Genomic DNA, 27,894 nt, shown 5'->3' with positions numbered 1-27,894 from the left:
CCGAGTTTTAAAATTAACTTATTTTTACTTGTACTACATTGATATGGTTTAAAAAACAAAAAGCATTAAAAATAAACCCAGGAAAGCAAAAAAAAAAAAAAAAAAAAAAGAGAGAAAGAAACTGTGAAAGTTCTCACCCTCATTCTTGGTTCCCACCCTCCAGTGTTCCTACTCTGTAGGTGACTACTACTCTCCCTTTCTTATGATTTGTTCTCAAACCATACAAAACACATGCCTGAAATGTTCACTGCCAGTGATGGCGTTTGAGAAAACCTGATGTTAGATATTAAATATTCTGTTGATCGTTGTGTAGCATTAGAACTGTTAGGAGAAATTATAGCATTAATTACTTGAAATGTTAACATTAGAGCTGAAGGTTCTGGTGACCAGGTCTTTGCCCAAATTGAGGTTGTCATGACTCTTCAAAGCACAATTTCACATGCTGTCATGCGTTCTTGTGTGGTCAGGTTAGAAATGCTCTTTTTGGCTAGAACTCTTGCTATTCCTAACTGCTGAAGCCATCGCTTCTCTTTAAAGGCACTGCAAGAAAACCAGACCAAAAAAAAAATTATAAGAAGTCCAATCTTGTCCCTATTTATTGCTGAAATGATAGAAATCTCAAGGTTCATTTTGTCGCTGTGGTTAGTTTATCTTCTCACGGAAGATAGGTTATAAAATAGAAACGGGGAATCTTTCTGAAACTAGTTCCTTGTGAAGCAGTGGAAATGACTCTTTCCCAAGGCAATACTAGAAATTTAGCACCCACGCCTAGAAACAGAAAACCTCTCAATGTCATATAGAATTCTCTAAATTGAACCTTTTTCTATTTCCCCAGGCATCCTTATATAGATAATATATTCCCTGATGTGTCTCCCTTCTCCTCCTTTTCCTCCACAAAAGAAATACACTATTTTTCATTGACAAGATATTAAATAGTCTTGGAGAGCCTGGGTGGGTTCAGCTGGTTAAGCTTCAGACTCTTGATTTTGGCTCAGTTCATGATCTTAATGTCAAGGGCTCAGTCCTGTATCAGGCTCCACATTGAATGTGGAGTCTGCTTAAGATTCTCTCTCTCTCTCTCTCTCTCTCTCTCTCTCTCTCTCTTTCTCTCTCTCTCTCCCACGCTCCCTCTCTCCCTCTCTTCCCCCAACCACCCTTCCCTGCTTGTATACTCTCTCTAGAATAAAAGAAGTTTTTAATTTAAAAAAAATGATATTAAATAGCCTTTGACTGAAATGCAATGAAATTTAATGTTTTATAGTAGCTATCCCCTGGCTATAAACTAATAAAGACTTGTAGATTTTAATATCATTACTCCTTCTTTGTAGGCTATAAATGTGATTTATTTTATTTTTTTCATTTTCATTTTATTTTATTTTATTTTTATTTTTTAAATGTTTATTCATTTTTGAAAAAGAGAGAGAGAGAGAGAGAGAGAGAGAGAGCGCACGTGAGTGGGGGAGGAACAGAGAGAGGGAGACCCAGAGTCCAAGGCAGGCTCCAGGCTCTGAGCTGTTAGCATAGAGTTCTATGCAGGGCTCAAACCCACAAACCGTGAGATCATGACCTGAGTCAAAGTTGGTCGCTTAACCAACTGAGCCACCCAGGTACCCCTACTTTATTTTTTTAAAGTTCATTTATTTATTTTGAGAAAGACAGACACAGTGCAAGTATGGGGGTGGGCAATAAGAGAAGGAGACAGAAAATCCCAAGAAGGCTCTGCCTCATCAGCATGGAGCTGGACATGGAGCTTGAACCCACAGAACCGTGAGATCATGACCTAAGCCGAAACTAAGTGTTGGCTGCTTAGCCATCTGAGCTACCTGGGCGCCCCAGTGTGATTTACTTTAGAGCACCCCCTGAAGTTCTGTCTTTTTTGTCTTCCTCTCTCTCTGCACCCTTATCCTGGGAGGTCTTATTTACTAATTGCTTCAACTCACATATCCATGACTCCTAAATCCTGACACTTCCAATTTTCATGTCTTTTATCTTCTTCCTAAACCTGAAAGAATACTGTCTCCTTTAGTATCCTTGTTCTAACACAGTGACTTTGCCATCTCCTCACCATCTCTAACTCTGGAAACAAAACTCAACTCCTCCTCTCTCTATTTCTACGTCCAATTAGCGATCAAAGTTCGCAGATTATTCCTCAGAAATTTCTATCATATTTGGCCTTTCTCCTCTTCTCTAACTACTTCTGCTCTAGTCCAGGTCTTTATCATTCTTTGCTTCTCTTATTGAAGCCGCCTAACTCTACTGCAGGCCTCCCACAGCTTCAACAAGACTTCTTCCCAGTGCTTCTTCCACACATCTCCACCAGATACGTCTTCAAAAATAAACACAAACTGATTATGTGACTTGCCTGATTAAAAAAAAAAAAAAAGAACTTGTGTGATCTTCCTGCCTACTTCCTAATAAGAAGCAAGTCCTCCACTTGGGCACACAAGATGCTTCTCAGTGTAGGTGCAATCTACCTTGCCGGTCTCATTTTCAGCCAGTTTCTCCCTGTCCCCTAAAATGCCTTTTGCAGACCTGCTGACTTCTTTAAAAACTAAATTTCTCTCTTACCCTTTTGTAAAGCAGTGCCCTTGACCATGCTGCCACCTGTACCTGGCTCCTTTTCTTTACCACCACCCTTTTTGACTGGCAATGTCCTTTAAACTTAAAGGGCTTCAACCAACACTATCAGAAGCAGTCTTGCATAAAAGTACCTTAGTATTTCAAATATTTGAACTCCATCCAAGTTTGGCTGATGCATCATTAATGTTCTGGATTAACTCTTTGCTTTGCCTTTGCATATTTGCATTTGGCCTAGCACTTCAGTGAGATATAATAAGCACTTAACAATGTTTTTAAAGTGCATCCTTTGATTTTTAATATGCATCTGTTGATAAAACTAATCAGTGCTTCCTTATGTTTACAGCATGATTTTAAGATGGCTACATAATTTTTTTAACATTTATTTATTTTGAGAGAGAGCATATGCATGCACAGGGGAGGGGCGGAGAGAGAGGGAGAGAGAATCCCAAGCAGGCTCCTCACTGTCAGCAAAGAGCCCCATGAGGGTCTTGCTCACCAATCATGAGATCATGACCTGAGCTAAAATCAAGGGTCTGATGCTTGCCTGACTGAGCCACGCAGGCACCCCAAGTTTTTTCAGTTAATCATTTTCTTTTTTTCCTAGAATTTTATGTTATCTCTTCTTATACATTCTAGTCAGATATCTCACAAATTACAAAGATTAAAGTTGTTAAGCAGCTTCATGGTGCTGTCCCCAAATATGCCAGTTTTATAGCCCAAATTACTCTGACCACTAGGTGGCAACAGCTTAGCTGAAATACAGTAGAGCAGAAATAAAGGCCTGTACCGAAAGGCTACTGAAGCTGTCCAGTCTTGTGTTTTTTTCCCCATTTTCATTAAATTGAGTAAGGGGAAAAGCCATTCATAAATCTATATTTATACTTCAATATTAGCTCGCAAAAATATCTCATAAGTAATAGATGGGCCCTGAGATCTGATCAGAGTTGTTTTCAGTGAAATCTGATGAAAAATATGTCAAATTTTATCTTATGAAACGAATATGCCTGAAAAGTCCACTCCTGACACACTTGTTTTAGTCTTGAAATATGACAACTTACTTTTTAAGCTGACCCCTGTTCTGATGTGTCCCTACCATATTTCAAGTATCTCCCTCCTCCCTTTAATTATAATCAACAATTTCTTATTAGTTAAAAAAAAGAATAGTCAGGGGGCCTTGTTATTTTCTTTCTTTCTTTTTTTTTTTTTAGAGAGAAAGAACATGTGAGTGGGAGATGGGGCAGAGGGAGAGAGAGGGAGAGAGAGAGAGAGAGAGAGAGAGAGGGAGGGAGGGAGAGAATCTCAAGCAGGCTCCATGCTCAGGGCAGAGCCCAATGCAGGCCCAATGCAGATCTCAATCCCTGGGATCATGACCTGAGCCAAAATTAAGAGTGGGACACTCAAACAATGGAGCCACTCAGGCGCCCCAGACCTTGTTATTCATACAACTCTTTCTACTGTCTCTTTTCTTTCTGAACGCTTGAAGAGTAAGATACTACACAGATTGGATTCGCCAGTAAAATCAGTTCATTTTGTCCTGGACACAAGGTTAAGATGAGGTCCTTGAAGCTGGATACTGATGCATTCCGTAACCTGTATTACATTATATGGCATGGTGGGGCTTCATGGACCATTTCCGGCTCTAGAGCGGCCCTATTAAAGGTTTGCCCTTATATATATATGTAAAGAGAAAACATTACCTGGCCACAGCTAAGCAGTAGATGGCGTTCTCCCTTGGAGTCTTACCACTGTGCTCTGAGAAGCACGCAAAGGACGATTTGAGTAAAAAGTCAGCACTGGGTGTTGCATAGTAAAAAGATGGGTGTGAATAGCCCACCCTTGAAACTGGAGGCAGGGGGACTTGGGGGAGGTATATATTTTTTATGAGCTTTTCTTTTTTCTTAGCTGTGGTAGTAATTTTTTTCTGATTTTGTTGTTGATGTCTTTGTAATTCAGAGAATGTATTTGCATCTACCAGTGGAGGTAATTTCAAGGTTTGTCGTCTCGTGTCGTGCTGTGAAACTGCCAAAGGATTGACAGGTTTCTTGCTTGCAGTTTCTTCCCTGAGAGGCGGTAGCTTGCCCGCAGTGCTTTGTGAGTCCTTGGACCGAGCCTTATGCCAGCTCTTGGAGGTCATTTGTGGTGTGGTGAAACCATCCACCATCACAGTGTCTCCGACTTTTGCCCCTGGGACCTTTGCGCCGCAAAGCTGATTTTTATTAAGGTTGTGACTCTGAGCTTTGAGGACCCATTGTTTTATTTTAATGTAAATCCTCATGGGGACTGAAATTTTGTTCGGAAAAGAAACCGTGGACCACATTTTACTCAATAAATATAATACACAGTCTTTATGCTTGTGTTTAAATGCAATGGTCAGGGGGATCTGTCCGGCTGCATTTTTACATTCCAGGCACAGCACGCTGCAGTTGACAAAGGCCTTCAGAATCAACAGTTGGCCTGCTTCTGCGGCTGCATGAATGGGGCATTTAGAGACATCTGCATGAAGGGCTTCATGGCACCACGCTCGATAGGGGTGAGCACCGACAGCCTCATCAGGCCGCACACCCTGCTGCATGGCCCATTCAGTGAGCTCAATGTACCCGTAAAAGGCGGCGATGAACAGGGCTACCTTTTTCTGATACCTGAATGAATGGAACAAGTGAGAGTGGGTGTTTAGTAAGTCAGCAAACTGATCAGGTGGTTCCAAAACATACGAGTTAAAATGTTTATTTCTTCCTAACTTTTACACAAAATGTTCTCAGGGAAGACGTATGGTAATATAGAGCGTAAACTGCACAGATCCTGCACATTATCCCATTTATATACAGGCACATAATTCAAAGTGGGTTCCTTGGAGTGGTTTTCTTTGTTATGAAACTCAAAGGCTCAGAGAAAATAGCAAGCCTTGTATTAATTGGGGAAGTACTGGAAGAAATACAGCACATTTTAGAAATATGGATTTCTATGTTTTGTCTTTTCTACCATCAGCTGGTATTTTCAGGCTTCTCAAAGTTTCTACTGCTATTCTGATCTAAACCACTAGGGTGCGCCCCCACCGGCCCAGTGCCATAGTCTCCTAAGTGGTCCCCCCACCCTCCTCATGTTCTCCTGTGGGCTTTTCCTCACACAGTGCTCAGTGACCTTTTTATTTCCAAAACTGGAGATAGTTTATCCTCTATTCCAAACTTTCCAATAGCTTCCAATTGCAATTGAAATCCTAACCTTGAACTACATGGCCTCTTACACTCTGGCCCCTGGTCCAATCTCCTGCCCCACTTTCCACAACCCCCTTCCCTGTCACTGCCCTAGAGCTACACTGGCCTTCCTACTATCCCTCCAATACCGCATAAGGCATAAGTTGAATGACGGGTGGAGGCTGTTCAGAGACGTAAAAATTAGGGAGGCAAACCTAGACAGAATCCCACTGAGTTTTGTCCAGGATATACTTGGGCAGGGCTCCTGGACCGCATTATAGAAATGGAGGCAAGCTTCCCTGGTATCATCCAAAACGTACTACATCCAAACCCAACTGACCCTCCTGCCTCTGAATACATGCTCACCACACCATATTTTGATGTGTATGCAGCTCCCTGTGTAATTTTTCTGTACGAGGAAGATGACCTACCCAGAACATGTGGGTCTCTAGGACCCACAGTTAGAGGATAACTATAGCAGTTAGATTATAACTACTTAGAGTTTTATGCATTAATACAGTATCATTTTGATCATACATGAATTTTTTTCAGAGTTCATTAGTGCAAATCAGCATCTCTGAATGTGATCAGTTTTCTTATTTGGGGGAGAAGAGTCCCTTTTGGATGGACTAATTGGCCTTTGCTTTCCTCCTTCACACTGATGTTGCAGGAGTAGAGGCACTGTTGTTACCTAGACTAACTGATTCTATCTCTAAATGTATCTTTCCACAGTCTGTTTTCTTAATCCCACCTCTGCTATCATAAGCTTCATTCAGGCCCCTGTTACCTCTTGACTATCTCCCTGTCCCCTGCCTGCCTCTGTTCCTCACACTGCAACCAGACCAACGTTCTCAAATGCAGGGCTCATCATGGCTTTTCTCTACCTTCAGTGTCATCCCAGCACTGAAAAAGATAAAGCCCACGTCCCTTTACATTCCAACAGGTGCCTGCAAGAGCCGGCCTCTCCTGTCCTTCCAGCCTCCTGCCTCTAGCTCCCTCTCACTCTACCATCTACCACGTAGAACTTGTTTCAGTTCTTTGAATCTATTCTCTTGCCCCAAGACTTTGTTTTTGTGGTTCCACCTATTTTGGAGTATCTTTATTCCCCCTTCCTTCCATTTGTCTAAGTATCACCCCTTCAGATTTCTGTTGCCTTTCTCAGGATACTTTACCTCATGCCCTGAGTCTAGTTAGTTGTGCACAGTATACGTTCCCATGTCATCTTGCACCGTGCCCATAACATGACACTTTCACACTGAATGGTAATGTCAACAGCACCTAGCGTTTATGTCCTGCTTACCAGGTGCCCGCCAGCCCTCCAAATTCCAGTGATTTACTGGGTTGTGCAATCTCACAAATAGTTCTGTGAGACAGACGCGATTATTATTCCCTTTTTCTCACAAGGAAACAAGCACAGGACAACCATATAACTCGCCCAAGTTTACACACTAAACACTCAAGGAGTAGGGCTATGGTCCTAGGCAGAAGGGCGCTGGAGTTCGTGTCCCTACATTTTGCAATTCTGCTTCTCCAGGAATTGGTGAGCTGTTTTTTGGAAGGCAGCTATGCTCACCACTATACCACCAACACACACTGTTACTTTTTTGTTTCCTTTCCTGGACTGTAAAGTTGCTGAAGGCAGGGACCCTATCTTGTTTGTTGCTATATTCCTAGGATCTTGCATGGTATATGCTCCAGAGATAATCGCTGATTGGGTTGCAGAAAAAAGGAGCTTTTTTGCCTGATCATATGTATTCTCTGAGCTGAGATGCCTTTTTTTCTCTCTTTCCTCTCCTCCTCTGTGCGCCTCTGTGCATCCTGTTCCTATGTGTGTGTGTTTCGGCATGATGAGAACTACAGATAGTGTGGGCAGGGAGACTGCAGACTGGGAACCCGTCACCAGAGCCGGTAAGGCCTGGAACTGAGTGGGCGTGTGGGCCCAGTGGGGCCACTTGCATGGGGGTATAGTAGGGGCGGGGCCTAAAGCCCCTAAAGCCGGCAGGCAGCCATGCCCCCACTGCTCAACCTCCTTAGATTCTAATTAAAGATTAAATCAAGTGGAAAGGTTAAGCATCTGAGCATTAGAATTAAATTGTTGGGATTCAGTATCCAGCTGTGCCCTGGATAGCTGTGTAACATTGATGATAAAAGAATATCTAGGGGTGCCTGGGTGGCTCAGTCGGTTGAGCGTCCAGCTTGGGCTCAGGTCATGATCTCACCGTTTGTGGGTTCGAGCCCCACGTCAGGCTCTGTGCTGACAGCTAGCTGGGAGCCTGGAGCTTGCTTCGGATTCTGTGTCTCCCCCCCCCTCTCTGACCCTCCGCTGCTCACACTGTCTCTCTCTGTCTTTTAAAAATTAAAAAAAAATATCTACCTCATAAAATTGTTATAAGTACACAATTAGGTAATACATGTAACGCAGTATCTTGTTACAAAATACTCAGTAAATATACACTATTAAAAGTAACAATGCAATACAGCCATTTCTTTGGATTTAGAACATGAAAAAAGGGAAGTATCACTATCCCTAAATAGAAATTAATGTAGATATTATATAAAATCACAGAAGCTGTTTTCTAATCTGTCAGTTGTCAGAGCCCTGAGAGCTCTGGCTGGGTGTTGGGCTTCTGTAAAGCACGATTAAATCACCAGGAGGGGGCCCTGTCCTAAAACACTACTGAATTAAAGCCTAAAGAGTAATGCAACCTGCACGTGTGACTGATTGCAGAGATACACTAAAACGACCACCTGCTCCTCTCAGCCTACCATCCGCTGCCGCAGTCACTCGTGTTCATGTGCGGCAAAAGTACGCAGGTTTGTATTAAAAGCAGTTTGAAAACTTGGGAGCTTAGGAAGAGTCAGTCCATGTTTCCAGTCAATCAATTAGCAATTAGTGCTTTTTAGAATAATTGAATATGAGGGTGGCAAGGTACTTATTCTGAGGGGCTTTCAGCGTGCTGTTAAAAGTCTGATTTCCAAACCAAACTGACATCACTTATTTAAATAGTTAGTGTTTCCTGAAGAAAGTCTACCTGAATTGCAGCCCATCACCAAAGGCTGTCAGCCTGGGTGACATCTCTGCTATCTATTTCCAGCAAATATCTCAGTAATAATTTCAGGTTGATACATGCTAAGTGGGACTGGCATTGTGCAGTGACCCAGCTGTAGAGTGAATTGCTGACTCAGGTCCTATGGAAGTTCAGTAAAAATTGCTTAATTTAGCATATGCTTTATCTCCATACTTGAGTACGGGTCCTTCATCTGATAAATAGCGTTGGACTTTAAGTTTTTGTCCCAGAAGACAACCCATCAGAAATTCCTTCCATCCATCCCACACGTCCAAACGAAGTGTTGTGCCTGTGGATCAAGAGAGGCAGTTAATGGTCCCAGTCTATCACTGCGGTTTGGCAGTCCATAAAACTTCTAAGGATAGCTTTCTCCAAACAGAGGCACAAGCTAGATGCAAATCAGAAAATAATCTTGGAATAAGTAGATAGAGGTGCTATTTTTAGCTTACGCCTGCAGTGACTTGGAAAAGCCACTTAACTTCTGTGCACGTCCATTTTTTCAGCTACACAGCAATTGTATATAATGCGGAAATATTTTTTTGGACCTATCTTAAAACAGTCCTGTGGACACTGATTCCATGATGATATATATATCACCATGTAGGGGCGCCTGGGTGGCCTGGTTGGTTAAGCATCTGTCTTCGGCTCAGGTCATGATCTCATGGTTCGTGAGTTTAAGCCCTACATCGGGCTCTGTGCTAACAGCTCAGAGCCTGGAGCCACTTCAGATTCTGTGTCATCCCCCCCCCCATCTCTGCCCATGCCCCGCTTATGCTCTCTCTCTCTCTCTCTCTCTCAAAAATAAATAAACGTTAAAAAAATTTACACATCAGCATGTAAACTAAAGCCAGTATGTTGGAAAAGGAAACTGAAGAAACTGTGGCAGGGCTAATGGCCTTTTTGGGCTGTTAGTTTACAAGCGGGCTGTGAATGGAGTTGAATGATCCTTTCATTTTATCCTTCACAAAATAGATATTCTGTATTATGAACATGAAAGTAATGTGTTCATTGCTACTGGAGAATTTTTTTTTCTATAGAGAAAGAGAGCAAGCACAAGTGGGGAAGAGGGGCAGAGGAAGAGAGAGAGAAAATCCCAAGCAGGCTCCACATGCAGCCTGATCCTAAAACACTGGGATCATAATCTGAGCTGAAATCACGAGTCACACACTCAGCTGACTGAGCCACCCAGGTGCCCTGCTACTGGAGAATTTAATCACTTGCTCCTCGAAAGTCTGCCCTCTCTTGGTCCACCCTCAGTGGCACCACATTCCCTTTGTCCTTCAGGCTGATGTTTTTCAGGAATCTTCTTTCCTCAGCCTTCTTTTCTTTCTCTACACATTCCCCCAGGATAAAAGCCAATCTCCTTCGTATCTAGCCTGTCCTCACTCACTCCGTCCCAGCCACTCTGACCTTTCACCTGTCCTTCAGACACACCAACTCCACTCCCATCTCAAGACCTGAAGACTTACCATTTCTTTCGCTTCAAAGGGTCTTCATCCAGATTTTCACAGGATAGTGTCCTTGTTCAGTTTTTAGTTCAAGCATCATGTCCTCAAAGAGGACCCTCTTGGCCACCACTGCCTCTCCCCACCCCCACTCTCTTAGTCTTTATCCCATGACCTTATTTTAACTTCTTTACAGCTCTTATCATCAGTACTTGAAATCATTTTTCTTGTTTGGAGATTTTTTTTTCACGTCCTCGCTATAAAGGAAGTCCCTTCAAGACTTGCCACTTGGCCTGGCATTTGATAAGTGCTCACTGAATATGTGTTGGCTGAATACGGCAATCTTATTAATGTTATTGGCTTCATTGACCACACACATGGCATTTATTCCCAAGTCCAAATCTCCACACCAGGCCTCTGCTCCAGCTCCAGAGTCCCCGTGCTGGGGACAGTGGCATCTATGAGAGTGCACTATAAACCCACTGTTCTGGAAGACAACTCCTCTTTCCTCAACTTCCTCTTCCTCCTGCGTTGTGTCTCAGTTTGTGGCACCACTGTCTTCCTTGTTACCTCCCTGAGCTAGACATTTAGGAATTACCCTGTGTCCGTCCCTTTTTCTCATGCACAGTAACTGAGGCCTGAAAAGTTTCTCATAAAGGTTTAAGAACCATTTCCTTGCCTCTGTCTCCCAGCTTCACCCTATTTCAGGCCTAGATGATCTGTCACCTAAATCTACTTCCCAAGCTCCCACCAGCCTCCTCATCTGTTTATTCAGGTCTCTGCTCAAATGTCCTCTCCTCTTCTATCTAACCATCTGAAAGAACCACCCCCCAACACACACATTACCACATAACTCCCTATTCCCATATCCTGTTTTCCTTTTACATTAGAGTTCTTACTTCTGTTTAAAATTCACTCTTTTGGGGCACCTGGGTGGCTCAGTTGGTTAAGCCTCTGACTTCGGCTCAGGTCAGATCTCACGTTAGAGGGTTCAAGCCCCGCGTCAGGCTCTGTGCTGACAGCTAGCTCAGAGCCTGGAGCCTGCTTCCGGTTTTGTGTCTCCTTCTCTCTCTGTCCCTCCCCCTCTCATGCTCTATCTCTCTCTGTATCAAAAATAAATAAAACATTAAAAAATTAAAAAAAAATAAATAAAATTCACTCTTTTTCTGTTTACTTAGTGTTGCTTGCCTTTCCAGTGAACTGCCAGCTTCCGGAGGCTAGGAATCTTGCTACTGTTGCTCACAGCTCCATGCTCGCCTTCCTTAGTAGTGCCTGGCTCATGTGGATGATCAGTAAATATTTGTTGAATGAAATTCTACCCTACTCCCCAAATCCATTTTGGCCACGTTCTGCCCTCCGAGCCCTTTGTCGGCTGTCCTGTACTTCTGTGTGCACAACAGGCTGTTTCTGGCCTGGAGGCTTCTCCTTTTGCTATCTGAATTCTTGTGACTTCTTAACCACGCCTTCCTACTAATAGTTTATGATGCAACCCTGGAATCACCTCCTCCAGGAAGCCCTTCTTAATTATGTCATTATCTTACTGCTCCAAATAAATACAAGGATTGTTCAACTGGTCACCATAATGTATGTTGAAACTCTTTTTATTATTAAAAATACATTTCTGCTTTGGAATTCCCAGTTTATAAACCCTAACAGAGAACTCTCTGAGCCCAAGCAGTATGTTTCATCCAGTCTGTGGGTTCTGTTCTAGTTACGCTTTTGGGTTGCAAGGAGGCCCTCATAAAAATGGGGTTTATTGTACTGAGCCAATGGCCGATCTGGTGTACATTAGGAACAAAGGTACTCAAGATGGGCCACTCCCCATCTCTCACATGAGCTCCAGGATCTCTCTGTCTCAAGCCCTCTATGTCACTTTGCGTCTCCTCCCTTTCTCTACTAACAGGCTGTCCTGCCTTCTTACAGTTTGTCCTGCCATGACTGAGGTAGGCGTGCAACATTGCTTTGCCATGACCCAACCTTACATCACGACACTGTGCATTTTCTGCCCACACTGATAACCAGTGTGTCTCTCTATATTTCCCAACTTGAATTCACAAGACTAGTCATAATTAATAATAGTAATAATATTCACTGAATGCTTATTATATGCTCTACATTATTCTAAGTACTTTATGTGAATAAGCGAATGTAAAATTTACAACAATCCTAACTGTGGGTTGTATTATATTCGAGAGCTAAGGAAACTGAGGCACTATAAGATTTAGTAACCTGCCCAGGTTTTACATACCCTGTAAGTAATGGAATCAGGAATTGTACGTAAGTAATCTGGCTTCTGTGCCGACATGCCTGTCCTCTATATTATCTTTGTTTCTAAACAAGAATTTAACTGACTCAGCTGTGATAGCTGATGTCATTGGACAATGTGTAGATTGGCTGGCAGCCTTTGAATCAATATGATGGTCTTGGCATTAGGAACTGGGGATATGTACATGACCTTGTTTATCCATACATACTCTCAGACCCAGACACATAGTAAGTTTATAATAAATACTTGCAGGTGTTTATCATCCTTGATGCAATAGATTTAGTTGCTCTAAAGCTTTTTGCTATATTTAAACTTTCTTATTTAAAGGTTTGATTCCTATGGGTAGCACTGGAAACAAGGGACTTTAAACACTATTTCAAGTGCATTTATTTCATCTCCTGACTTAAGTGATTTGCTATGTTTGTAGTTTACTATAAAAGTTACCCATAGGGGAGGCTGGGTGGCTCAGTCGGTTGAGCATCCAACTCTTGATTTTGGCTCAGGTCCTGATTCCAGGATCATGGGATCAAGCCCTGCATCAGGCTCTGCACTGAGTGTGGAGCCTGCTTGAGATTCTTTCTCTCCCTTTGCCCCTCTGCCCCTCTCCTCAGCTCGTGCTCTCTCTGTCTCTTAAAAACATATTGCCCACAGATGAACATTGAAAAACCTGCTAGGCATTGAAAAGCCAGCCTCCTTGATCCTCCACAGCTGAGGCCGCACAGCTTCCATCTGAAGAGCCAGCCAAGCTCTAGGCCCAGATAATAATCTTAATTTCAGTAAAAGGGAATATGTTAAGCCAGCAGCTCAGGTGGGACGTTGGCATTCCTGTTCATCCTGCTCGGATATTGTCTCAGTTCTAGTAACTTGCCTAATTCCTCCTGACCAAGCCCTCACCTTGTGCCCCAGAACATGAGTGCCAGTATCCTACTCTACCTTTTGGGTTTTAGAACTGAGGTTCATCTGTTCTCTGAGCCCGGAGCTGAAGTTCCTACTCTGAACCCCAATCTCTGGGGTTAGATTTTTGTTATGTGTTGTCAGAGCCTCTGATGTCAAGAACTAGCTTGTCTGGTTTGTCGCCTCTTATTTCATTTATTTATTTATTCACTCACCACCTTGATGCTATGCTATGGTTCACCCACCAGGCCCCTGCTGGATCACCCTGAGGTCAACCTCTGCCTTCCTGAATCTAGGTGCAGACTGATCTGTCTACCTATCCCAGGGATCCCACCAGGAGGACTTACTTGAGACTAACTTCGGTCTTCCCGGCCCCTCTGCCCTTTCTCCAGTGGTCTAGCCTTAGGATCTCAGCTTTTCTTGCTCAGCCTATCCACTGTTGATGAATTCTGATTCTGCAGACTACAGAGAGGGTTATATGCTGTAAGCCTGCATCAGCAGTGGGGCACCTCCATCGAGCCCTGTGTTTCATTCTGTTTTAACTCCCTATCTGGGAACAACTATTACAGGTGTTATATCTATTAATTTTGGTTCCTTGCAATGAAACAGTCCTCATTTCTGAAGGAACAAAGGTAATAATGGATGGTTTTTCTCTTAATGCTCAACTTGTGAATATCCAGAGAACTTCTAAGCCAGTTAGCCAGCACCATTTACTGGATAATCCTTCCATTCCAGTTGGTTGTAATATTTCTTTTGTCACATATTAAATCTCTTCATAAGTTTAAGAATTCTGTTGGAAAATAGAATTACTTGCTGTGTTGTAAATGAAAGTAAAACAAATGAAACTTAAGCTTCAGGGCCCCTCATATGTAAGTTTTCTAATCCTCCATTCTTAATTTTGAATTTTTTTCAGAGGACCCCCCAGATTGTATATATTTATAAAACTTGGATCTGCTCACTCTCTACCTGCACACCCATCACCATGCCACGCCATTCAGGAAAGCAGGTATGAGCAACAGTGCCTCTCTAGGGAGCTGTCTCCAACTGTTCCCCAATTGGTCCCTGTATCCCAAGTTTCTGGATTCCTCATCCACACTTTGAGGTCAATATCCGCCTATCTGATTTGAGATTTTTCTTCCTGAATATGGAAATAATTTCTCTGGTGTGGGTTTTCCCTATTGGAAAACAAAACAAAACATTGATCAGAACTTAAAGAGCATGAATAAAAGTAGGTATCAATAAAAGCATTCTGAGTTGGCAGTTTATATTTTGGAAAGAACCTAATCCTAAGTGTCTGATTATGATTTGTTAACTGTATGACCTTGAGCTGGTCACTTAACTTCTTTGAACCTCAGGTTTCTCATTTATAAAAGTAATTAAAATAGCAGGTCTGCAAGGGGTCTAAGGGCCGGTAGAGGGGCCTTTGAGCCAGCTGAGCTTTCAGGGTCTGAGCTGATAAGACCCTGCTGCTGGAATAGTCTCTGAGATATGATGTGCTCGGTCTGGCCACAAATACATGCCACAAGGCATTTATAGTGAAAAGTACCAGTGGCATCATTCTGTAAAGAAAAGGCATTCCTTCAGTCACTCATTTTTAAGGCACACTTGTTCCAGAAAGGATTAATGTCAATTATAGAAAATATAGACAGAGTAGCTAGCAGATAAGCACATAGATAAGCAAAAGGAAATTAAAAGCCAGGATAGAGATTTAAGAACTAGAACTGAGGCTTGGGGTGCCTGGGTGGCTTAGTCAGTTAAGCATCTGACTTCGGCTCAAGTCATGATCTTGAGGTTCATGAGTTCGACCCCTACGTCAGGCTCTGTGCTGACGGCTGAGAATCTGGAGTGTGCTTTAGATTCTGTGTCTCCCTTACCCACTCACACTCTATCTCTCTCTCTTTCTCTCAATAATAAATAAATATTTTTAAAAATTTAAAAAAGAACTACACAGGCTAAAATGAACATATACATGTCCCATATACATTGATACAAGAAAAAGTGGGTGTGGTGTGTGTGTGTGGGTGTGTGTTGCACCTATGATGTGCCAATAAGCCTCAAGTCACAAAATCACAAATATTAGAGAATGTTTAGCTTTGGCAAATTCTTAATAAGTTAATCATTAAATGTTCTACTACCAAAAATGTCCTTTATCCTCTAAATACTTGTCTTCTTTTTAATCCCTGCAATTTTTCTGTCTCCATCCACTTAATTAAAACTGCTCTGAGCTCACCAATGACCTTTAAGCCAAATCAAAAGATTTTTCACAGACATTGTCTCTGGCCTTTTACCACATCCTAAAAACAGTCTCTTCCTTGTTGTCTGTGACAATGCAAAGTCCCAGTTCTCCTCCACTTCTGACAACTTTGCCTCTCTCATTTTATGATCCTCTTCTGTCTACTTGCCCTGACTTCAGCATGTCCTGACCACTGGCGCTTGACGTGTTCCTCTCTGTACTTACTCTCTAAGGAAAGCACCTCTCCTAGGACCTGGCCCCTGACTCCATGGGCAGGACGACTGCAGCAGTATCTGCTAACCCAACCCATCATTAAGCCTTCACCCCATATTTGTCATGGAGGAGAATTGAAGATGTCACATGTACTTAATAGCTTTGTTACTAACTAGCAGAGTAACTTTTAGGAAAAAAACCATACACTCTGAGTTTCTTAATATCTAAGCTCCTTTTTCCACTATTTACCACCAAAGTCCTAGTGTCAGAGCCTTGGTGCTTCCCTCTTAAATGTGATTCAGCTTGACATCCTGTCTCTACTTCCTGGGTTTCTCAGATTCATCTCTTCTGTTGTTAGTGGAATTGGTTAATACTGGGATTCTCAGAAGTGCCTGTTGGCATATCATCTTGCTTCTCTCCTCACTCCTTTCTATATTTCATGCTGCTTGCTACCAGATTAAACTTCTGCTAAAACGTTTCTGTTCCAGAATGCACATGGCTCTGGTTGCAAACGCATTAAGCCTGTGCTCTGTTGCCTCACCCCTAAGACCTTTCTCAATCTGACCCCAGTTGTGTTTCCTATTGGTCTCAACAAGGCTCCTCCACTCTTTGAAACAATCTCCTGATATTTGTTTTCCCTGGCTTACGCCCATATTTGTGAACCTATGGCTTGTGTTTTTCTCCTGGCTCAGAAGCCTGGAATGTCTTCTCTTCTTGTTTTCAGATGATTATCTTTTTGTGCTTATACCAACAGTCTCCAGAATGGCTTCCCTTGAGCCCTTCAGCCTACACTGAGCTGATTTACTGGGTTATAACTAAGTATATATGCGTGCCTTATTTATACCACTTTGTTACAAAGGCTTGGTGTACAGAAGCAGTTTTGTATATTTCTATATGAGCTGGTAAGTATGTCCAGACTAATTGAGCTACTTGATTTTCTTTTTTTTTTTTCCTCTTTATTCCTTTATTTTGAGAGAGAGAGCACAAGTGGGTTACGGACAGATAGAGAGGGAGAGAGACTTTTAAGCAGGCTTCCAAGCAGACAGCCAAGCAGGCTGCGCTATCAGCGCAGAGCCTGAGGCAGAGCTTGAATTCACAAATGGTGAAATCGTGACCTGACCCGAGATCGAGAGTTGGATGCTTAACCAACTGAGCCATCCAGGCACCCTTGAAGTCCTTGATTTTCAATATGAGCTTGGCTATTTCTCAAAAACCTTCTGATTTTCCACTGCCTTTGGAAAGGGGTCAGTGTTCAACTCTTGATAGCATCAGGGATGACTCATTGACTAGGAGGGGAGGGAGAACCTGGAAGGCAGGCTGATCATAACTCCTTTTACCCTCTAGTTTAAAAAGGTGGGCTGTCTACTTGAGGAACGCTAGGGATGATTTATGCAAAGATATGAAGCAGACCAATGACTTTTCCTCCCTTCCCTTTGAAGCTCTTCTTTCCTTGCCTCTCCTCCTATGCCCTGTGTTCTAATGGTGGCCAAAGCAGTCTATCCCAGTCATTCTCAAGCCCCTAACCTGACATCTGAAACACATCATTCCTGGAGGGTCTTTTTAGGAGGCCTGGGTGTTATCCTTGACACACCCTGAGCAAATCATTTAACCATTTGGAATATTTTTCCTTTCTTTAAATCTGTGAAAATTGGAGGTTAGACCAAGCCATTTCTAAATTCTCTTCTAGCTGTAAACTGTCATATCATAATCTGAATGCCATGGCCTGAAGAGCAGTCACCCCTAATTTTCTCATGTATCCTTTTATGTTTCATTAAATAACTAGATCATAAATTGCTTGGGGACAAATGCCTCCTGTGTGTCCTTACTCACGTAAGCCTCCACCGTCTCTGGACAGGGCTGATCCCTTAGCAAGCATGCACACCAGTATGTGCTTTACTGTGAGGTACTCTGAGGATAAATCCCAGAACATCACTTCTTTTGGTCAAAAACAGGATGATAAATGATGTCAAAGGTTTTGAGAGCCTCAATTAAAAGTAACATGAAGAATAAGCAAATATAATAGTCAAGAGAAGTTATAATAAATGCAAATTTAGCAGTTACAAAAAACAAAACTGCTGAATTCAATGATGTTTACAAAGCCCTACTATAAATTGGGAGAAATCAAATTCCATTGCAACAAATGTGACAGCACAAAATTACCTAAAGCTCTGCTAATTATCACAAAGATTCATTCACCTCCAGCAAGGATTTCTGTAAGGTTTGAACCATTTTCCAATAGAGTTAAAACAATCTGACAGTTTTTTGATTTTGTCTTAATGGTGTATGGCTGCAGCAGTCACAAACTGGCAGTACAATATTTAAATAAAGGTTGTAATCTGTCCATCAGGGCTGAATGCCAGCGTACTAATCTGTACATCAGGGCTGAATGCCTGCACAGTATCTGCTTCACACTGTTTAAAAGATTAATATAACTGACAATATCTTAAAACAAGATTGCAAGGCTCACAGGCTACCACTTGTGTTAAAAAAAGAAAAAGAATGTGAACTTGAACTTCCTTCCTTCCTTCCTTCTTGAAATATATTTTGAAAGAGAAACATATAAATTGCACTGAGTTTTACTCCTCTAGTCTGAGGATATTAACAAGTTATGCTCCTTTAAATAAAGAGAACAAGACTTGGCAGGGCTCTGAGACCTTTCTTATTTCTTAGTCTACAGACCCAGGTACCAGAGAGATGTATTGATAATTTACATCCCCACTGAGGTTACAGAAGTTTTAGTTTGGAAGCAATTCCTCCATTTGTTGCAAATCTGGTATCAAAGAACCCTAGTGCTGAGCAGTCTGTATCTGGTATCAAATAGAGTGGGCAGTACCGATGTCTGTTTGGTAGTCCCTGAGGGTGTTGCAGTCATACATCTCCATTCCATTTGGGGTCCGGAGACAGAAGACACTCACGGGAAAGCCACATCTCAGAGCTACCAGTGTTCTCAGATCAGACACTTTTTTACCAAGAAGGGAAATGTTCTCCATCATCGGCATTGTCTCTTGGGTCACAGCATTGAACACATAGAGAGTTGGCTTATCTTCTTCCTAAGGGGAAAGAAAAGGAGGGAACTCAAGAATAAGTGCTGTCTGGGGGTTGGAGCAAGGGAAAAACATTTTGGAGGGTGGCTCTTAGTGCCTGTAACTCCTATGACATGGGTGCTAAGGATGAGAGCAAAGGCCATTTAGGTTCCCTGGCTTCTGGTCTGACTCTTGTTCTTCTGTCCCTCAGATATTAAGGAGTCCTCCTGCTTTGCATAGAACAAAGGAGGCTTGGCAGAGCTTTGAGACCCTTTTTTTTAGTCTACAAACCCAAATACACAAGAGGCGTGTTGATAATTTATATCCAAGCTGCACTTGAGAAACAACTCCACCATTATGTTGTGCACTGGTTTGGAAATACTGTGGATTCTTGGGGGCACCTGGGTGGCCCAGTTGGTTAAGCATCTGACTCTTGATTTTGGCTCCAATCATGATCTCACGGCTGTGGGATCAAGCCCTGCATTGGGCTCTGCACTGACAGCATGGAGCCTGATTGAGATTCTCTCTCTCTCTCCCTCTCTGTCTGCCCCTCACCCACTCATGCTCTCTCTCTCACTTTCTCTCTCTATCTTTCTCTCAAAATAAATAAACATAAAAAAATACTATGGATTCTAAACCTTCAGTCAGTTTTTAAAATCCTTTCTAAGAGGGTATCTCTAAGGAGTGGAACCAAGTTCAAGATTGGGGGGATATTTTGCTTATCATTTTATGCTTCTCATTGTCTGTATGGTCTGGCTATCAAAAACCACATGTATTTATTTTTACTATTTAAAAAGAGAAGTTCTAAATGTAAGTGAGAATTGTCCTTTTCCTTTTTCTTTTGCAATCTAAACAGGAAAGCAAGTGGCACTGATGGATCTGAAGTAAAGGTAAGATGGAAAGTTTGGGGAAAATATTCATCTTCCTGTTAACAACAGGTGAATCAAGCCAAACAAAAACTAAAAACACAGGAAACACGGAAAATGTGAAGGGGGCAGAGAGTAGACTAACATTTTCACTCTTCTAATAAAAAAACTGAAATTGACTTTACTTCCTCTTTACTGGATTCAAGACAATCATTTTGTTTCTTTCCTCAAAGGCTTCTTGTTGGCTCGGCAGATATGAATGTCCAGGGCTGCCACTGTAGCATGGCATCTCAGAGGGGGCCATAAGCAAAACTGAGAAGTGGGCACTGGGCCTCCAGGTTTCTCAGGGGGTCTCCTGCCAGTCATTTGCTCTCTTGTTCAGCCTCTGTTCTCCTCCCCCTTTCTCCTATCAAAATTTGTTTCCAGATACCCCAGGAGCCCCTCCCTGCTTCAGGCTTATCATACTTTAAATTCATTCCCCTCCTCCCAGGTCACACATTGCCATAATAGAATCAACATGCGGGTGTCTTTGAAAGAGGCTTTAAGGAGTAATGAATGCTATTGATGAATATTTAGGCTTCAGAGCTTTGATCTGGGGCCTATTTCAGTGACTCAGAGCACCAGAAGCATGTTCCGCCCTCTGCTTCCTGAGTCTAAAGTGCTTAGAACAGTTTTTCTCAACAGCTTCTCATAAATCTACTCAATAAAAGTTGAAAGGGCATAGGATTCACCCTTTCCCTTTCACCATGTTTATGCTTTACTATGGCTCCATTAAAGCCCAACCTAATCCATGTGATATTTATAGGTAGGAAGAAATTCTATGAAAACTGAATAAAAAGATGGGGGGGGTGAGAAAAAATTACAGTTTAGGTAATAGCAGTTCCTTATTTCTTTTATGATTACTCTGATTTCTTGTTAGCCCTTGGTACTGATACTAATTTATATTTAAAATTAAACGTGTAGTGGGCAAACAAAATAGCAAAGGCCCAAGTCACTCTTAGGAGCTAACTAGCAATTATACAATCTTAGAGTTAAGTTAAAAAGGAGCTTCTTATAATATAAGCACAAGCATCTATAACCTAGGTATACATAAAATTCTGAAATAAGTAATAAGTGAAAATTGCAAAATATATGGCAATGTTTCAGTGGAAATCAAAAGTGTAAATGAGAAAATATTATTAATTATTAATGAAGCCACGTTCTTAAGTTGCAAGAAAATTAACACCTACAGGATTTGTTATTTATTTATTTTTTGAGTTCTTTTTTTTTTCCCACCCAGGAATTTCCCAAGCCCATTTAATTCAAAATGTATCTGGAACATAGTTCTCTTTGTACTATTTAAACTCTATGCATCATTTTATAAGCCTTATTTTTGTGAGAAAACTCATTTTAAGTTCTAATGAGGCACGCCATTTGGAGACACTTCTTCATATTGCTTCATACTGGTTATTTGGAGAGGAAGCAGGTGGGTGCTGATTAATAGCACTTGTCACCCCATCTTATCTATATAAGAAAAGTCATCTCTCTATTTCTAGGATGGCGTTCCTCAGTATTCTAAATAAGGAAACACTGGTAGTTGTACTCAAGGAAGTCAGATGGTATTAAATAAACAATACTACCACAAATCATTGTTGAACATACATAAAATTAGATTTTCCCCTTTATAAATAAACCAAGACGCCGTGGTAGGTAGGAGGTACAGACAAAATGTCTTACTTTTCAATAAAATCAAATACACAGATCTACTTCATGGTAATAATTCCACTTTTGTCTTAAGAAACCAAGTACAAACTCACTGTAAATACATACATGTGCATTGACAATAAAATAGGAAGCTAAAGAGAAACAGATGGAAATAAAACAAAAAATATAAGTTTTGAATACTGCTATACATTTTCTACAAGTTCTGCTTTTTTATACTTTGCAAGCAGAAACTTGCCCCAATTATTCCTGAGTAGGTGAAAAGGGGAAATAATGATTGCTTTTGAACTGAAGGAATTCAAGTTGAGATGTCTTCATAAACATCTTAACCTTATACACTTCTTTTGTATGAAAATCATCCTGGAGAGGTTATACTTGGATTCTAGGACTCTGAATTCAAATACTTTTCTTTGCCAAATTCTTTACATATTATTCTTCATGGCTTATCTTAAAAAGATAGACATTTTTTTAGAAACATGTTTTATTTGTAAATTATACTTTTTTTAAGTTAAAAAAATTTTTTATGTGATCTCTACACCCCACATGGGGCTCAAACTCATGACCCCAACATCAAAAGTCACTTGCTCCTCCAACTGAGCCAACCAGTCACCCCTCATTTGTAAGTTATACATTTTTAATAAGCATATTGTACATTTTTGTGTGTATCAGGTATATTTGAAATCTAAAGTTATGTATTATGTGTCTCCTGGATTTTGGTGCTTATATGCTTAGAGTGCCTTTCAAAAGCTAAAGGTATAGTAATTTGAATCAATTTTGGAATTTCTAATATATTTTAAGCTTCTCCAACTTGTCTAATAGACATCTACTCAATACTACCACAATTAATCTAATCTCTCACCATAAAATAACATTCCAAGGATGCCAGAAAGGATTAACTAAGCTTTAACTCCAGCCCTTGGTTGGTAGAAATATAGTGAGAGAAGGAGGCAGGGAACCCAGAAGGAGTGTCAGGAGGCTGAGCCCACCACACACATTAGAGGGTATGACCTGTCAAAGAGTTGTTTGTTCACAGACCCTTTGGAGGTAGGTCCTGGACACGTGACCAGAGTGCTCCCAATCAGGCCTACCCATCCAGCTCTACTCTGAGTTAGGAGCAGGTAAGACAGAGAAGCAACAGACGCAGGGAATCCTCCCTGGCCGTGGCAAATCTGAGGCATTACTGGTATGTCTAGGACCTGCTTCAAGGGCTCAGAGCTGGCTGTCGTGGTAGCCTTCCTGGACTAGTTCTAGGGCGTGATTAAGACATTGTTTTTGGCTCCATAATCTTCAGGCTTCCTGTCAAGACTGTGAACTACCCAGTAGCCTTTCAATATGTTTATTTTCTGCTTAAATTGTCCAGGGTTTGTTTCTGCTGCTTGCAGCTAAGAACCCTGATGCCAGATAAGAAAATATAGGGCAAGGATCCAGGAGCACCTTGAGGATAGAGAGTGGGGAGAGGTGCCACAGTCAGGAAGGGAATCCAAACCCTGAAATGCATCTCAATACCTTGCTATGACATTTCTGGTAACAATCATATACCTTCTTGTTAATGTTCGCACTCTACCTCTCAAGGCCTTTGTCAACTTATTTATTTGACACATATTTACAGAGAGCCTCCTATTTGCCAGGTGCTCTTCTAGGCACTGGGTGCCAACAGTGAACAAACTCGAGCAGTAGTTTCCACAATAACACTGGTTAGAGTGGAAGGGGCAAACGCAATAGCACTTCTGCATGTCAGCAAGCGAGGCCTTTCCACTGCGCCATGCCATGGTTACCGGAACAGCAGCAATGAATCGGCAGGACCGACACCTGTGTCAATAGAACCTGGGAATATGTGCTGTAGAAGATACGACTATGGTTTCTATAGTTTTTTCCCAAAAAAGGAAAAATTAATGCAATATTCTTCCTCCACTATTGTCATATGACTCCCCCATCCACTTTTCCAAATGGTTCTATGTGACCATTAGAGGAAAAGGCATAAAACACAAGGAAACTGGAAAATGTATATTGACTGTTTAAAAAATGTATTTAAGAGCAGATTACCTCTTAATTTATCTAAAGTCTTTCCCTTTTTTCACACAAGCAAGCCTTGTAATTCACACAAAAATATAAGCACAATAAAAAAACCCAACTATTTTAGGTTTGTTTCATGTCACATAATACCTATTTGTATTTTTTTAAAAAGAAAATTGTTTCCTTGGCAAGTTTTTAAACTTTGCAAAAGCATTTGTTTCTCATCTTAATATGTCTGAGTTGTACCAAAATAAATGAAGAGCCTCTAGCTTTCCAAGATTCTCAGAAGGTAAAACTAATTGCATGAAGTAGCATAGTTAAATATGAAAGGTACTACTTAAATTTGTATACATCTAATTATGCAATAAAGCAACAGCATGACTTAGAATGCAGACTTGTGTTACCTAAAATAGATTAAACAGCACAGAACTGGTCTAACTGCATTCTCTGAGGCATGGGATATTTTCATGAAGTATTTTTGTTGTTGTAAACCCACTTGGACTGTTATTGATACACAGTAAATAGTGTGGACTTTTGAAATAGGCCTGCTTTATCATCTAATCTAAACAGGTACTAAGTCAGGATAAAAACCAATATTTATGGCTTTTGCTGGTAAATCTCTTCTTTCAGATTCAAGATACTGTTTTTCTCCCAATACCAGTGATACAAAATTCTCTAAATGTGATTCTACTGGAGAAGGTGAAGATGAATAAGATTTCCATTGAACTTGAGAGTTTTTAATTAAATCCTGTGTGCTGGCCAGTCCTGTGATACATAATTATATTCTGCCTCTCTTGAGTAAACCCATTTTATCTCTATACTCTATTTTTGTCCATTAAGAGTTTAAACTCCAGGGAAAGATTCCACTTCAGTGTGAAGACAACTTGCATCACTGTGATAGATGATGCTTTATTGGCAGAATTTATGAAATATTTTTATAAGTAAAACTATGAAATAGATTACATCCAGAGAGGGATACTGGGCCCCAGAGGTAGGAGGAAGACCATTTATTGTACATGCTTTTTGTATCTTATCTTTTATCTATGTGAGTGTATTACCTACTCAAAAATAAATAAAAGTAAGAATTTTTAAATAAGGAAAATAAACCCAGTGCTGGGATAAATAAATAGTATTTTATTCGTACTCTTACCACACATTATCTACATCCCTAAACAGCTGTGGCTCAATCCAATTCTTCCAGCCAGCTCAAATACTGGTACTAAATTTGTACCACTATCTCCAAGTAAACAAACACTAAAGTCTCAAACATCATTATTGGCACTGGAAAGTTCCAGGATATTTTAAAGAGTTTCTCCTGTACATTACCAAAAATATAGTATATAAATATCTTTAAAGACATGAGGAAAGACATTTAAGAAATGAGATGGGGAAAAAAAAGAAACGAGATGTAATTTAGTCTACCTAAAAGAGTATTTTACTATAATTTTTTTAGAGTCAGAAGGATAAAAGGAGTCAGAGTTATTTTTATTTACTTTTGGATAATTAAACATTCTTCAGGAATATAACAATAATACATAAATAAATGCTTGTTAAAAGCACATATACAAGTATGTTATTTTTATTTATATAAATGGGATCATACAATGCGTATTTTTCTGTGACCTGTTTGTATTACTTAGTAGTAAATATTTTAGAGTATTTTTTTAAACATAGGCTCTACACTTAGTCAATCAATAAAACATTAAAAAACAAAAAGAATTTGCTTTGGCTATCATAAACATTTTTAAAGTGCTAAATATGAGAAAATTAGTGCCCCATTTAGCAGAGAATGTGTACTTAGTTACTTAGTTTCTTGAGGCCCATGTTTTCATATGGGGTAAAGAACTGTTACTGAATCATATTTCTTCCCTAGAGATGAGCTCTTAAACTCTTTAGGCCACCTGTCTCTAAGAAGTTGTCAGAGGTTAACGATCCCCAGCTCTGAAAATCTCCAGGCACATAATTCTGCTTATTTTGCAATTTTAGGGTTTTGTAGTTCTTAAAGCCTATCCATGGACCCCCAATTAAGCATCAATAATTAAGGACAGCATCAATGGAAAAGGCTATCTCTGGGGTATGTACATGTAATTAATGGATGGCTACTCTAGCTGGATTTGGATATAGAAACTGCCCCTACATTCTTATCATTACTGAGAATTTCTTCCCTTTCCTTACGCCACTGCTCCTAATCCATTGTGGACCCATGGAAGTGATTGAATTTTCCTCCCACATCAGTATTCCAGATCTACGCCTTGACTTTATTCTGATATTGGTAAGCGGGTTGTTCTGGGATGACTGGAGTTAGCAACAAAGAGGTTTGAGGAAAGAAGGGAGATCAGGAGTAAAGTGGGGAGCTCCATCCAGTCTCCACGCCTTATTTCTCCTACAGTGGAAATTACGTGTAAGACCAGTTAGACAAAGGGGAAAGAGAAGAAGGCAAGAAAAGTTCTTCCTAAGTTATGAAATTACTTTTGTTGAATTGTCCACACTTTACTCAAAATGAAGTCGATATCTTGGACAAATGTTATTCTGATTATCATACCTTAACAAAGCATTTGAGAGTTGAACAAAACGATATTCCAACATCGGCAAGTCTCCAGGTGTCCTTTAAAGCTGCTCCAGCACACATCAGCTCCAGATACCCCCTGCCTTGTTCATCCTCAGAGAGAGGAATGTGGAAATAATCCTGAAAAATCAATAGCACATTATGAAAACAATGGATCTCGACATTTCTAGACCAGCAATATAATCTCTTTTCTTTTACATTTTTTTTTCACTGAGAATTATAAAATTATTTTGGCCAGAGGAAGAAGTATTACACAGGAGTTCTTAACTTGGAGTCTAGAAACCTCCCCAAATGTTTATGGATAGACTTTAGTTGGGAAAAAACTATATTTTATTTTTATTAACTCTAAATTAAACTGAGATTTTCTTTCAATTGTGCATGTAGGCAATGAACTAAAGAAGGAGCAGTTGCCTATCTCTGTGACTTTGTCACCGATAGAAATTATAGATATTTTTATATCCCATAATTTTGGTTGCTGAAATCTCAAAATATTATACTGATCACTACTTTGAAATTACAAGTTATTAAATACATTGCTAAAAGTTGTTAATGTTTAATAAGCCCACTTGTCACTATTTCACATATTTGTCTTTTTTTAATGTTTATTTATTTATTTTGAGAGAGAGAGCATGCGTGCATGTGAGCAGGGGAGGGACAGAGGGAAAGAGAGAGAATCTTAAGCAGGCTCCAAACTCAGCATGGAGCCTGGTGCGGGGCTTGATCCCATAACCCCAAGATCATGACCTGAGCTGAAATCAAGAGTCAGATGCTGAACCAACTGAGCCATGCAGGCACCCTGCAATTTTTTTTAATGTTTGAAAATCATACTTCAATATAGCTTGTTTTCTTTTCTTTGTATGTATTTTATTGTGTGCACTTAAAGACATTATGAGGAATCAATAGGTTTCACCAGACTGCCAAAGATTCATGACATAGAAAGATTAAGACCTATTAGAAGATCTAGATTTCAGTAATCACAGTAATCTTTTACCTATCATGTGACTGTGTTTCAATAAATGCTCCTCAGCAAATGGGAATGATCATTTCCAAGTTAACTACTATTTGATGGTCAGGACCTAAACATTTGTCTTAATTTCCCATTTTAGAGGGGATATTTCTAAAAATTTATAAGAGAGATACTGAATCCAAATTATTATTCTGGTTCTTTAATCATAAGTAAGATGGTCAGCCTCTATGAGCTTCAGTTTCCCTGGATGCTAAATGAGAAGCTCAGAAGTTGTCTATAGTCCTCTCCACCTCCAAAATCCTTTGGATCTTTCTAGTTACTTATTCACCAAATGTAACATCTATCTGACAACTGGCGTGTTCTATTTATATAGTTTAGATATAATGCCCTGTTTTTGTCCTTTTATGAAGAATTGCAATAATACTATCTGGCCAGTGTACAACCCACACATTTCATAAATAGAAATCAAACTTTTTTTTCCTGAGAATTTACTGACTCAGTTTGTTTCCTAACACCTCCATAGTTACTACATTCTTATCAAACTGTTACATAAACAAATAATAATATTTTCAAATAGTTTTAGTTCCCTGTTTGTTGAAAATGTACCTAATAGTAGCTCTACCCCATGTACAGTTTAAACTTAGTGCGTAGTTAAAATTAGTACATCTTAGAGGCTTAGAGACAAAGTACGTACGTACCTTTATCATCAGCTTGACAGCTTCTACAGTTTCGTCTGCTGAAACATCAAATGGTTCAAATGATCCCTCAAAGGCTATGAAAATCCTCATTTTCTCAACAAACAAATGACCCTGCAACTTTTTTCAAAGAATTGAATAGCTGGAAAAATTCCAATTCCCAATTAAGGATA

The 27,894-nt window shown here is 40.4% G+C and overlaps 1 protein-coding gene and 1 long non-coding RNA gene across 3 annotated transcripts in view; one reads left to right on the top strand and one right to left on the bottom strand.

The window, feature by feature from the left end:
* The window catches only part of LOC115292142, a 53,982-nt gene that overhangs the window by 7,258 nt on the left and 18,830 nt on the right, over window positions 1-27,894 (top strand). For both annotated transcript variants that reach the window (XR_003908819.1, XR_003908818.1), the window contains 2 exons: window positions 14,358-14,450; window positions 19,770-19,803. This is a non-coding gene — a long non-coding RNA (uncharacterized LOC115292142). The remainder of the gene's footprint in view (window positions 1-14,357; window positions 14,451-19,769; window positions 19,804-27,894) is intronic.
* ANKUB1 (ankyrin repeat and ubiquitin domain containing 1) lies at window positions 102-27,875 on the bottom strand. Its single transcript, XM_029940065.1, has 6 exons — window positions 27,725-27,875; window positions 26,036-26,179; window positions 18,724-18,940; window positions 9,014-9,128; window positions 4,278-5,219; window positions 102-540 (listed from the first exon to the last, which is right to left on the bottom strand). The coding sequence occupies exons 1-6, from the start codon at window positions 27,812-27,814 to the stop codon at window positions 423-425; spliced, it is 1,626 nt and encodes a 541-aa protein (XP_029795925.1). The 5' UTR covers window positions 27,815-27,875; the 3' UTR covers window positions 102-422.

Source organism: Suricata suricatta, chromosome 5 (genome assembly GCF_006229205.1).
Source record: "Suricata suricatta isolate VVHF042 chromosome 5, meerkat_22Aug2017_6uvM2_HiC, whole genome shotgun sequence".
NCBI lineage: Eukaryota > Metazoa > Chordata > Mammalia > Carnivora > Herpestidae > Suricata > Suricata suricatta.
The sequence above is the reverse complement of the archived record's forward strand: the minus strand, read 5'-3'. Positions and strand labels throughout refer to the sequence as shown.